The 13,951-nt window shown below is 31.7% G+C and overlaps 1 protein-coding gene and 1 long non-coding RNA gene across 4 annotated transcripts in view; one reads left to right on the top strand and one right to left on the bottom strand.

The window, feature by feature from the left end:
• The window catches only part of LOC148612428 (protein TANC1-like), a 78,867-nt gene that overhangs the window by 33,945 nt on the left and 30,971 nt on the right, over window positions 1–13,951 (bottom strand). For all 3 annotated transcript variants that reach the window (XM_088593849.1, XM_088593846.1, XM_088593845.1), the window contains exons 3-5: window positions 10,525–10,689; window positions 6,759–6,926; window positions 647–892 (exon numbers count right to left, since the gene is read on the bottom strand). In XM_088593849.1, the coding sequence (XP_088449975.1) occupies window positions 647–892; window positions 6,759–6,926; window positions 10,525–10,689 (579 nt within the window). The remainder of the gene's footprint in view (window positions 1–646; window positions 893–6,758; window positions 6,927–10,524; window positions 10,690–13,951) is intronic.
• LOC148612429 (uncharacterized) lies at window positions 3,875–12,204 on the top strand. The gene is made up of 3 exons (XR_015924396.1): window positions 3,875–4,732; window positions 7,682–7,774; window positions 11,401–12,204. It is a non-coding gene; the product is annotated as an uncharacterized LOC148612429 (long non-coding RNA).

The following is a 13,951-nucleotide window of genomic DNA, read 5'->3' as shown; positions in this document are numbered from 1 at the left end:
TAGATATTTGAAAGAAATTGCTCTTACTTATAATACTTAACCAAACATCAAACTTTTGAATGCATGTGTAGATTCAGTATATCAAAAGAATTACTAGATTTTGGATTTTTGTTGTTCAAATAAACATGATAAAGTAGAAGAAATTTTACAAATATGGGAATTGTGAAGATATCCAGCATTCTCTTGGAAATTAACCTTACTATTGAAGAGATGTTAGTATGTCTATACACCAAATCTGAGGACTTGGGCAGAAGGATACCTTAGTAAACCAGAAAAGAGATAACAAAAATAGGAACATGAATGTAAAAACTATGAACACAGTAGGAAAAACAGCACAAGTCATTACTAAATTGAAAAGATAGCATCTAGATATACTTGTAATCAGTGAATGCAGACTCAAGTAATTCTGGGCTTCAGGACAAAGTTAGATTCTGGCCCCTTTTTGTCTATAATTCCTGAATGGTTCATTATGTAGTCAAAATCCGAAAATCCAAAATATGAAAGTTCCTTTATTGAATTTTCATCAAAACTTATCAAACAGAGGAGTTTACTGACAAAAAGAACTCACAGACTCACAGACAGTAAGGACAAAACAACATCATATACTCTTTGATTTTGGTGCATAGGTTATATATAAATTTATTACCATGAGTAGATTCTGTGTAATGACATCCAGGAAGTTCATTAAGGTCATCATTTGTTGTTATGTTCTGGCTACTTAAATCAGGTGATCCTATAGCTGAGTCACTGCTGTAATACCTTGTATTGTTAGGATCAGTTGTGTAGTTCATCCTAAGCTGTTGAACTGGTGGACTAGGACATATTGGTAGGAAAAATCTTGGTTTTGTTGGTGTTACTGGGAGGTTACATGCTTGCTGACGTGGCTTTATAACTGAAAAAAAAAATCCATAAAAAAATGATTGACTTTACCCAACATAGTACAACTGTATTCAAATCTTTGTATTTTCTCTGAAATTTTATTTATAACATTGTATAACTTACTTACTGGCCACAATCTGTGTAATATCTCAAAAATACAGCAAAACCTGTCCAAAATTAATTTCTATTGGACTTTAAAGTGTGTTCAGTTAAGAATAGCGTCGGTTTACCATGGTTCAAAATGCCATCTCTTTTGCCAAGGGTGCATTTTTGAATCAAATACTCCTTTTATGTTGATTTCACCACTTCAAAATTTTCAAGGAGGTGAAATTGACCCTTCAAATATATTTTTTCTTTAGTATATTACATACATTATTCAGTTTATGGGAATAATTTTGGACGGAAAGAAGTGAAATCTTTATTATTTATAGTGATTTTTTATCACTAAGGCATTCATTTCTGAAAAAAAAATCACCCACTATATTCGGTAATTCTCTAACTAAAATGTTCTGTACAAGAGAAATTCACTTGCTCTGCATAAACACTGCAGTCTATTATGTTTCCTAAATAAAACTTTTTTCTAAAACTAATTTTCTTTCTACAATACCCAAGTCCACAAAACTTATAGAATCTAACCAAAATACATTCTATACACAATGAAAATGTCGCCACCTAAAGGTGTGCAAGTGCATATATTCATGTATGAGCCTATCTTGCCAACATATATTTGCCTTCATCCAAATCAAATCCCAAAATATAGCACACCTTAAGCTTGTTTTTTACAAAATATCAAGTGACTGAAAAATTGCTGCAGAGCAACTGTTGCAAAATTTGCATTGTAAAAATAATGGTCATCTAGTATGTCAATTGTTTGTAAAACAATTGAAGGTCTTTCCCTTGAAAATTTCCTCCTGGTACAGTACCTGAACCGATCCATGCAACAAAAATTGTGATCGGTGATCGATCATCGATCAGTGTCTAGTCAGTCATCAATCCATCAAACCAATCCATTATACCGGTGATCGTATCACGTGACCACAGAGCAGTCACTGTATTTTATGGTTTTTGTTGCTTTCTTTGTCAATTTTACACATATTTACATAATGTAATAGATTTAAAAACCAATTTATACTTTTATTTTACATTTCCTTTATTTCAAACAGATCTTATGTCACTTTACATAACAAAACTGCAATCAGATCATTCACCAGTCACTGGTCATAGATCCGTCAGCGATCAATCAGTCAACAGTCATCGATTTGTCAAATCGTGGCTCGGATCGGTTGAGGACTGTAATTTGCATGTTAAGACCTTTTTTTCGACAAATAACAAGCTAACCTTCCACAACCACTTCTTTTTTGCCCTGTCAAACGCAATTGTTAAAGTTTTTATCATGGTTTTTTTTAATGTATATTTGGAGACAACCCCACTATCTATGAACTTTAGTATTTTGCACTTATTAACCCCAATCAAATTTTTTTTGCTCAAACAAAATTTATATTTGTGATACATGTAATCCTTAAGACTTTTATTTGATATGCAACAACCTAACCATATACAACATTTTAGTTTCTTCACTCATTGACCCCAACCAATTATTAGGGGACAAAACATCACTACTTCTGATGTATGCTTTAAGACCATTCATTTGATATGTGGCAATCTTACCTTCAAAGAGCTCTAAATATTTGCACTTAATGACCCTATCCTGTACATGTATGAACTATTGGATTTGAAACTTAGATTTTTTAAATGTGCTAATTTAGGCCTTCAAAATGATACATCACATGACCCCTTTCAACAAAGTTGAAAAAAAAATGATGCAATGTTGATTCTATAAATAGGTACTGATGAAATATACCAAACCATTGTAAAATATGAATATTTCAAGTTGTTGTATTTTTTTGGTTTTGGTATTGGTCCTTGTCAAAACCAATTATTGTATGGTCAAGTAAAAGCATGTCAAACAAATGTACTTGAGCAGATCCTCCATTCTGTGTAAAGATTATTGGTGTCATAATCTATTGTGGATTTAGAAAGATATTTATCACCACTTTTAAATACTAAAATTTCAATAGATCAAAAACAAGACATGATATCTCCAATCTGAAAACTGTATGATAATCTGCAGAACATGTACAACACATTTACAAAAAAAATGGGCAACTCAAGAGCTCATTGTTGGCATAATGAATAAATTAAATATGATGCAACAACAAACTCCAGTACTAGAAGTCGTAGAGTCTTGGGACTACCACCATACACTTTTAGATCACTTGACCTTGAAAAAACTCCCATGGTGAAGGTCATACAATCCTGTCAAGGTCACAGAACTGACCGTGTAAAACAATTAAATTGTCATAACTTTTAAACAGACTATCAGACAAATGTAAACTTGGACTCAAAATGTAGAGATTATCAGAAGGGTCATTTCATATTCTGCAAATGAAAGATCATATGGATGAGAGATCATTGATAAAGGCCCCATGTCTCTACGCCTTACAGTTCTCAAAATATAAATTTTCAAAACTTGAGTATGATATTTCAAGGGATATAATTCCTGTAAGGTTTATTAACAAAATACATGTTTATATTTATTCAACAGGTCATCTGTTTGTGTACTTGTAACCATTTTCAGACTGATTCTATCTGTAATGGTTTTCAAGATGTGAGCCACTGGAAGAAATGGTTTTAAAGGAATATATATCTTAAAGAAGATGATGATATCCTTAGCTGCTTATAGGAAATGATGATATCTCTAAGTGTTAACCAAGTATGCTTAGAATATCCTTAAAAATGTATAGTGGAATCATGCTGAAAACACCAAGAGGAGATAACTTCTATAACGGATGATGAAATCTTTAAAAGAGTCATTCTGTGAAAGTCCAAAATGAGGTCAATCAATGGTCCTAATTTGGTAAAGATTGTAATCTTGAAAGATGATGAAACAGGGCCATGTCAAAATAAATGTTGGAGGAAAAAAACACATACGAAAAACAATATGGTCTTTCCCATATAGGGAAAGACCTTAGAAAAATGTCAAGTCATCATATACTAAAGTGTTACCCCTAAACAGATAGACAGATGGATGAAGGAAAAGCTGGGTACAGCTGTATTCTCCTTCCTTCAGAATGACAGTATAACTTACCATGCACAAAAGGGGTAATTGGTAGTTCATGCTCAGAAGATAATTTAAAAACTCATATTTAAACAAGGAACACCATCATGCTACTATTTTGTGTAAATCTTGAGGAACAAAAGAGAAGATCCTCCAGCAACAACAGCTTATAATTTGCCACACATTTAAAAATTAACTTCTTACCAATAAAATATGAATTACTGCATGGGGTATAGCAACTATCCAATTTCTAGTTATTCCACATCTGTATTGTGATACTGAAATATTGCAATTAGAAACAACCCACATATTATTTCAACATGTCAGTTCTTCCTTTAATATTTTCACTTTTTACAGTATCAATATCTGAATAGTTTTGAACCAGAGAAGTATCCACTTTACTACACATTATATTGCAGACTTCATTGATGAGTAACCACCCTCCATGTCATAATGTATAACTATTGATTTTTAAGGATAAAGTAGAAATTTTTTACATTATGAACTGTAATCTTTTTACAGCTATAATGAAATGATATCATAACTAATTAAGTTTCATGTAATAAAAAGCACTTTGTATAGATCTCCATGTACAACAGTTTTTATGCATAGTACAGACTGCAAAGAAACATGGAGGAGCTAAATAGAAAGGGAAAGAAGCAAACAATACTAAGTGGACTGGAGGAAACTGGTTTATGGTCCTAATTACAAAACTAAGAGAAATAGTTAAGTCAAGTAAGTTATTAATATCATTATTAAAACTTCTTACGCTCAGATTATCAACCATTCTTAATAATCCTAATTGTTTCTTTCAGTTTAACTTTTAACATGTATCTGATATATAATTCTAAGGCAATATTTACTTAGTACTAGGTTCATTGTTTCATGTACAAGCAAATATTTTATACAATTATGGCCGCTCAATATCATGTTTTATGGAACACTTAAAAAAGAGATATTGACCAAGGCCCATGGTGAACATATTCAGGCAAATACCTACAAATAGATCCTTGACCAATCAATATTGACTCTGATTCTGACAATTCTGCCACAGAATTTTCTTTTACACATGTTATAGTGAATATAAACAGCTGACATCATTTGTAATCTAAACACCAAGCATGAAAAAATCACAAAATACGGGTTTGTTAGAAATACATGTTTAAATGGAAACTATAAAATATGAAATGTAATAAAAAATAATGAAGGCTCATTGATATTAATACACAAAAATATATTAGACAAACAATGAGATAGACAAGTGATCCCTTTATACAGAGCTCTAGAGCTGCTGATTATAAGGAAAACAATATCTAAAAGAATATTGGTGTCAAAAGATATTGGCATTCCTTAATTAAGGAATATATGAACAGTTCCAAACCATAACATATCTTGTAACTTAATTCATACTTTATGAAATTAAATCAAATAATTAGATAATAGCATAGTTAATAATACATATGTGATGTGTAATTAATGTCAGAAAGCAGTATAATAAATAAACATACAGAAGAAAGGGTTTAGAAATCCATCAAAATAATAGTGTATTCAGCATCTCAGGAGGGAAGAAATTTTTAAAGACTATGTTACATTTGGAAAATATTTCTTTTAAAAATATTAAAGTAGTTTTGGCATGTTATGTGAGTTGATGAGGAAGAATTTGATCAGTTCCTTCTGGGTAGTTTATTGAAATTTGATTGAAACATTATTTGGCAACCTAAACAATTAACATATATGCAGTACTTACACGATAATGACTATTTCTACTTAATCAATTAAGGAATCAAGTTAATCACAAAAGCTTAATATTGTTACAAATATATAAAAACCTAAATGAGATCTTATAACCATTCAATAAATAATGAACAAACATGACATAACAAAGAAATTATTTTTTACTTTGGCCTTATACAACATTATCTATAATAAATTGCATACTTTTTGATCATTCAAGGACTATGACTCATGTTTTTAATATTGAATTTGTGATTCACACACTGACTTTATTCAGAAAAGAAACTTCAGCCATTTCCTTTAGTATACAGTATGATAAGCATAACACTAACATTTTCAATGAAGACACCAAATTATTAAAATAAGTAAGAAATTTCAAACAACAGTTGTCATAAATATAAAGTAATTAATTTTGATGTTAAATTAACAAAATAAAACATCTTGAATCCATCAAATGACCTCTCTAAATATTTATTTAAATTAAAAAGGAAATAATTACGTCTGCCAATTCATTATGAAATGAAAAAACAAGAAAACAAAATAGAAGAACTAGGCATTATAAAAACAAAATGGCACATAGACATAGTGCATTTCATTTCTATTTTGTGACAAAAATTTATGTGCAATTTGAATGTATGAAATACTGTAAAAGTTTGTGGATTTTGGAATATGTGGTATTGATTTTTTTCTATATAAATATCGATGGAAATCTTCTTTTTAGTGGGAACAAAATTTCGTGGTTTGACCTACCCATGAAAAAAAAAAAAAATTGGTACCCCAAGAAAAATAGTACTTTCACAGAGGGTGGTTTCCAGAAAATTGATATTTGTGATATAAGTATACCACTTGTTAGAGTTTAGAAATGTTCTATCAAACATAGATGAATAACAGAAAGTTAGAATCACCTTGTCCAATTAAATACCTAATAAAGTTCATCATATGGTCATTATTTGAACATGGAGAGGCTGCATTAAAGTCCTTTAGAATAAACTGAATTTCTAGACTGTACAACTCCTATTGTTCATACCTATTTGCTGGGAAGGTTTTGTAGTGGATGAGTCTATGTGGTTCTTATCTATTTTGACAGGGGGTATCTGCATTTTTGGAGTGAAATGACCATTTGTTTTCATCCGCGTCCTCTGTACCATAAGATCATCTGTCTGATCTACTTCACTAGGTTGTTGAGTTGAAACATCTGAAAAAAATGTCATTATACTTAACTTCAACAGTTTTCATCCTCATCTGTTGTCATGCAGTTAAGTGTTTATTACATACAAAACATCTGTACTCAAAGCTGAGCTCTTTTTTTCTCTTTTTTATTCAAACCAGACTGAATTATACCTATTTTGAAATCCTATTGTAGCTCAGCCATCTTGATTTTAAAGGCACCAATGTTAACAATTAATGACTATTAGTCATTCTTTTTAAAATTTTCAGTGCCGATTATGTTATTTCTAACAAAATCAAAGTATAAACAGATTTCAAGGAAATTATTATCAGTAACTAGCTGAGACTCATTTGCTTCCAGTTTTAGTGGGTAGGTAATTTCTTACAACCAGCTGAGACTTGATGGACATGTAAAGTTTTAAATTAGTCAACCATAACAGAAGATTACCTTGATAACAGTATCAAATAAATACTGGAATTTACAACAATAACACTCTATTGACACTCTACACATTGACCTACTCCAAAACAGTTCGAGTGGGGAAACGCTCTCGGACGCATGTCGGGTCTTGGAGTAGGCCAGAGCATCAACACAGCAGCCCAACCAGTAGTAGGACATACTCTGACAGAGTTCTTCAGTCAGGTATCCCGAAGGCTTTGTTGCCATAAGATTAAGGTCTCTATTTAACAAACTCAACATGTCCAGACTGACCGTTATGAAGTGCCCATTTCCAATACAACAAACCACCTCAATCTGTCAAAGATATTATTCCATTTTCATAGGATATGACCTTCAAAGAACAACAGAGCAGGAGCACTTGTGCCCAAACCAACAATTCCATACAGATCAATAAATATTCGCTTTCAGGTATATAGGTAAGTTTTATAAAATCACCAAGCTAATCCCAACCTTTCTTATGTGGCAGACAATATACTACACTGACTTATACTCAAATTATCACATGAAACAAAGAGTCTACTACCAAAAATTATAACCAAGAAAACAATGCCATACCATAATAAAACTTGTGAATCCCAGGAATTCCTAATATTAGCTGATTGAATAATGAAAGTTTATTTTCTTAAATATTCCATCTGTTAGATCAATCCCAGTCTGACCTTTGTAGAAGTTTAATTGTTTGTTGTTTGTCCTCCTGTTGGCAGTCATACCACATCTCCTATTTTTATACTTTGTGGTATAGAACACTGTGGAACAAATTTATTGCTTACTTATAAATACTGTAGTTTGATCTGTGTGGTCTTTTTTCAGTAACCACAGCCATGTTAATGGGTGGATAAAAAATCCCCACATCAGTTATGTCGAAAATATCCCAAGATACGTACACACAAAGTTATGTAAGAATCCGTTACACAGTCTCAGAGAACAAGATTTTTTAAAGTAATAAAAAAGCAAAACAACAAAATGGGCAATAACTCCAATTTTGACAACAGTTTATAACATGCTGAACACTTACACCTCAGTCAGATTGCAATTAACAATTATTAAAGTGCTGAGCTTGGAACATTTGCAGAGGTCCAACCCTGAATATTTGGGGCAAATATGAAAACATTATTCAAGCTTGATAAAACTATGAATTTTGATTGTGAGTAGACATTTGATACAGAATAAATATTTGTCCAGAATCCAAATGGCTCCTAATTCCTAAATGCTTCTTCAAGTCACAACTTCAATTTCCTTTTTTTCAAATTTATATCATCCAGAAGTAAGAAAAATGCTTGCTTCTGCTTCCTTTCTTGGCCCTCAGTTCCTAATCGGTTCAAATCACAACACCTAAAATCAAGCCCAACTATCAGTATGGCATTTTGTCGTACAATTTTAAAGAGATCCATTCCCTTTAACTCAAGTAATCATCCAGATATCAGGAAAATGTTTGTTTCTAGCACCTTTCTTGGCCATTCATCCCCCATTACATTACATCATGACCTCCAAAACTAATCCACCCTACATTTTGTATAATGGCACCTGTTAGGGCATTCTTAAAATGTTCCATACACTTTTAATCAAGTTATTATAAATGCCTATACATCAGGAAAATTCCTAAACGATTCAAGTCACATCACCTCAACTCCAGTGTTTCTTTTGAGGAATGTTACCTTATAGTACAATTCCATTCTTAATATGAGCTTTGTGGAGCACCTTTGCATGTTGAACTCCTTCACTTGAGGAAAGTGTAGACACAATGTTAGTTTTTGACACATTGGGACTTAAAGTTTATTATGGACACAAGATAACACAATCTGAAATTCAATTACAAGTGAAAAAGTTCTGCTTTAAGGATGCTTATAATCAAAGACCTTTGCCTTCAATCCATCCATCCCTCACAGGGATTTATGTGACAAAATTTTCTCTATTATTTCATATAGTGAAAAATGGTTAAGACCCACAAAACTTGAAGTTGATATAGGACAGCACCAAAAATTGTTTTAATATATGCTACATCTATATTTGATATATCTATACACACATCAAATTTGAAATCAATCTATTCATTGGGAGCCGAGATAATTGAAAGTCAGAGGGACCGACAAAATTATGGACGGACTAGGTGATTCCAATATTCTACCCACTCATTGTGTGGGGATATAAATATACAAAGTTTGGGCTCTTTGGCACGTCCCAAATTGGTACCCTTCTAACAACTGAAAGATAAGTCTACCATGTAAAATACTTTAAAAACATTTCAAAAAGAACACATTGACATGTGAATCATCAAAATTTGATTAACAGTCTACTTTTCTATCAATACTAATGATAGCGCCTATTTTACCCCTTTTAGCTCCTTATTGTCATAAGGGATGGGGCAAAAACCTCCAAATCTAAAGGGCCCTCTGTCATGTCATTAGGCATGATGAGTTGAAATTTTGATAAGATGTAATAAGTTTTACTCAAGTTCTCGTAAAAAAAACCATAGGTAATAGATGCCAAGCAGAGGAGGATAGGGAGATACCATCATAGGTAGGAAACATTTTTTTTGCAGTGGAAAAAACTTTAAAACATAGATTTAACATTCAAGTCAAAGGTTAAGGCAAGATAAAGGTTATCATCATAAATGATTAACACTTGTCAAACATAAAAAAGGTTTTGAATAAAAAGACTAACATGGTGAATCTACATATGCCTATTTAAATCTATATACATGCATTTTCTAAAGCTGACATATTTTTTTGGTGTTTAAAAGTAATAAAAAAACTTGCTCTTTGGATTCAATTTGTAAATTTTGTGAATTGCCAAGTAATTGCAAAGAATATGTTTAGCACATAGATGTATAACAAATATAAAACCCACTACATGTGAACCTTCCACAAATTTGATCTTTTGTGATTGGTAAAGAGATCAGAATTAAATTCAAGCACCACTCCCACTAAGAATCAAGCAGAATGAGATACATGATTGGAAAGCCTATATATTTTTATATATTTTTATTTTTGATATTTTATTTAAAAATGCTGAAGTAAAAAGAAAATTGAAAAATTAAAATGTGTAGCCCTTTTTAGGGTGTATCATATTTTACAGAATTTGCATGATTCATAAAAAGACTGCTACTTAACAATTTTGAATATATATATATATATATATATATATATATATATCAATCACCACTTACTTTTATCACATAGAGGACAGGAGTCATGGTTAAACATACAAGTATAACATCTTTCATGTCCACAAGCATCAGTTAGCTTTCTTTTCTTCCCTTTGTCAAATGGCAAATGACAAATTGGGCATACTTCACCAGTTTCCATATTTACTAGACGTATCAAATTCAAATCTGAACAAAAAAAAGCATTTTTAATTATGCCACATGTGTAATGTGATTTACTTCTATAAGTTCATTTTGACTCACAAAACAACATAATATATCTAATTCCTGATACATAGTAGCATAGTCATCAATAGTGTATTCAATTCAACTTTTAGGAATACAAAGCCAAATTAAGGTCAAATATTTCCCGTTTCCAAAAACCACAAAATAATAAACTTACTTTTAAGTACACTGTAATAAGACTAAAAATAAAATAAAACCTCTAATGATATCATGACACATTGTATTGTATTCAATATCCATAGACACATGCTATATTACAAATCATTACACAGGAACATAACTGATCCAACTCAAATTCAAACTAGAGGATTCCCTAGACCAACTTATCATGGTGCTACACCATGCCTCAATCTTCTAGCACCATGCTGACCTAATCAATAATTTTACAATGTGACCCCAGTTAACAAAATCATACTTTTAATTTTCAGAATAAATTATTTTTTTTTAATTGATTATCAAATAAACATATAATCCTGTTGTGTCTGTACATGTTTATGACATTTTATAATGTGCCCCCAGTATGACCACATGTAACTGTTGAGTGCCCTCGAAGCACTATAATAACCATGCCTTCACAAATTTCTGGGGAAAACACTATCAAAGTATATCTATATTTCCACGATTTTAAAAGAACTCACTTTCACCTTCTTTCAGCATTCCAAGAAAGAAAACTCCCATTCATCAAGAAAAAAATTCAACTACAGCATTCATATTCCAAGAAAGATAACTCTAATATTAAGAGATTCTACAGACATTATGAATTGACAACACCAAGGACAACATGGATGACAGTACCATACCATTATACATCCGTAAACTTTTTGCAGTTGTATAAAAACTGATGACAAACCACCATCAGGGATTTTTCTAGCATTCAGTCTTGTAAAATGACTCTATCCATCCAAAATTATTTCAAAATCATGCAATATACCCTAATTTTGACTACCAAATGGCAAATTTATTGATAATTTTTTTGCCTGAATAAGGCATTTCCCAAAATACCCAGATAAATCCCTGACTATGGTCATTTTTTAGTTTACAGCAGCCATGTTTGTCAACAGATCTGAAATCCCTACAGCAGTTTTTTGCAGAATACCATAAGGAACAGTCAAAACAAGGTTAGTTCTGACAACAACAAGCGCCAAGTGACGGCAATAGCACACATGGCACCTCAGGCTAGGTGAGCTAAAAGGGGTATGGCAAAATGTTCAAATCACCTAACTCAAAAAATACATTTTGCATTTTACTGAAAATTAAAATTAACCTGTGTTTTATGGTACATGTTTGGGGACTAACAGACAGATTGACGGACATAATAGACAACTTTCTTTGGGGTATCACATAATTATTCACCACAGTGTGTAGCAGGATATAAAAAGCAAGGATTTTTTTGTGTGTATAATGCATTTTGATGTGACAAAACACCCAGTCAAAATGAATAAAATGATTTGTTTATCTATACATTAAATTCATCATGACTGTTAATTTTTTAAAGTTAATTCCTGTCCTGAGTAATGACCTGTTAAATGTACATACATGTAGTTAAAGACAAAAGATTTTTTTATTTAAAAAAATGAATTACCATTCAAGCATGCTTTATACCTCAATGTGTCAATGTAAACATTATCTGTATTAATATACAACTTGGCAATATTAGGATATCACATGGGTCTACATTATCACAGGCACCCTGACTTGTGATTCATAAAAAAGGTAATTGACTTCCTTGTTTTACAAAGACAAATATCTATACTGACAAGTAAGCGTGACCCATGTAATTATGCAGTACAGATAATCTATAAATACAAGAAACTCAACTTAAGGTACAAAAAAATGTGTAATATTTTAGTTCAGCAAGTAAATGTTAGCTAAGACTAAAACAAGATTTTTACCAAAAGGGCATGTTCATTATTTCAGGATAGGGGAATAAATTGAAAGGCCAAGCAAAGAAGGACAAGAAAATTGGGGGTGGGTGGGTAGAATTTGTGATAAATCAAGATTTCACACACACACACACACACAAAAAGCTATATATTTGTTCATAGGACTCCAACCCCTTTTGTGTCCACACCTGTACCTACATTTTAAGAGCAAAAAATTAAACAAAATTATTACAACATTAACATTGCAAATATCAAAACATAATCCCCTACCACAAAAAAAGGCATTATTGAACATGAAAAAGCTTGTGTACGGCCCATTATTTGGCCTCTATGAAATTCATGTATTAAAACTGTTTGAGTTACAACCCTCAAAATTAATCTCTATTTTCAGTTGGTGGTATGACACCTTGTGGAACAATTTCAATGAAATTCATTCGCACTGATCAAGTTATTGTCCAGATATCATAAAAATGCTTGTTTCTGGCCCTTTTTTCTTGTCCCCTAATTCATAAATGGTTCATGTCAAAACCCCCAAAATCAATCTCATGCTTCCAATTGCAGCATATTTTCAATAAGAACTATACACTTATTCTCCAGTTATTGTCTGGAAAGGCAGTGTCTACAGATGACAATGACAACAACAGCATGATACCATAAACATCTGTAAATTTTTTGCAGTCATATAAAAAGCAGATTGGGACAAATCATATTCTTTATCCGAGACCTATCTAAGTACACTCAGATATAGGGTATGATCTAAACAACTGCATACATTTAAGGTAAAGTTTTAAATTCCAAAATAAATTTACTAGTAGCCTGTAATTTAAAAAAAAAAAAATTCATAAGGGAACACACATGACCTTGGTCCGTAACAAATAATAGATACACTCACATACGGTACCTAAATTATCTCAATAGCTGCTAAGGTTCAGAAATAAGATTGGCAATAGACTTACATTGAGTTGTGAATGGAAACTGGGGACAAATAAACTGCATGACAGGAATACAGTACATCACTAATATGTATATACTGCTAAAGCAGAGGATATATGGTAATAAACAAAACAGTGTCCCATGTTCAACACTTGCTCCAGATGGGCATACATATCAATAAAATAATACCTGCTGATTTGTTGCTTGTCAGAGACTGAGAGGTTTAATAGTAGCAACATTTTGTATAACTTTAATCCAAATGCATTGAGAAATGAATATATAGGTGAGAAAGTGCTAACAAAACAAATTTTGATATTAATTTCCAAGGGAGACAATTCCTGTAATATTATCCAGTCATCATTGATTTTAAAACTTGATTCATGATTACC

This window comes from Perna viridis, chromosome 7 (genome assembly GCF_037379345.1).
Source record: "Perna viridis isolate PV_CMFRI_1.1 ecotype Kerala chromosome 7, ASM3737934v1, whole genome shotgun sequence".
NCBI classification, from domain to species: domain Eukaryota; kingdom Metazoa; phylum Mollusca; class Bivalvia; order Mytilida; family Mytilidae; genus Perna; species Perna viridis.
This window is presented reverse-complemented; position numbering and strand designations above follow the sequence as displayed.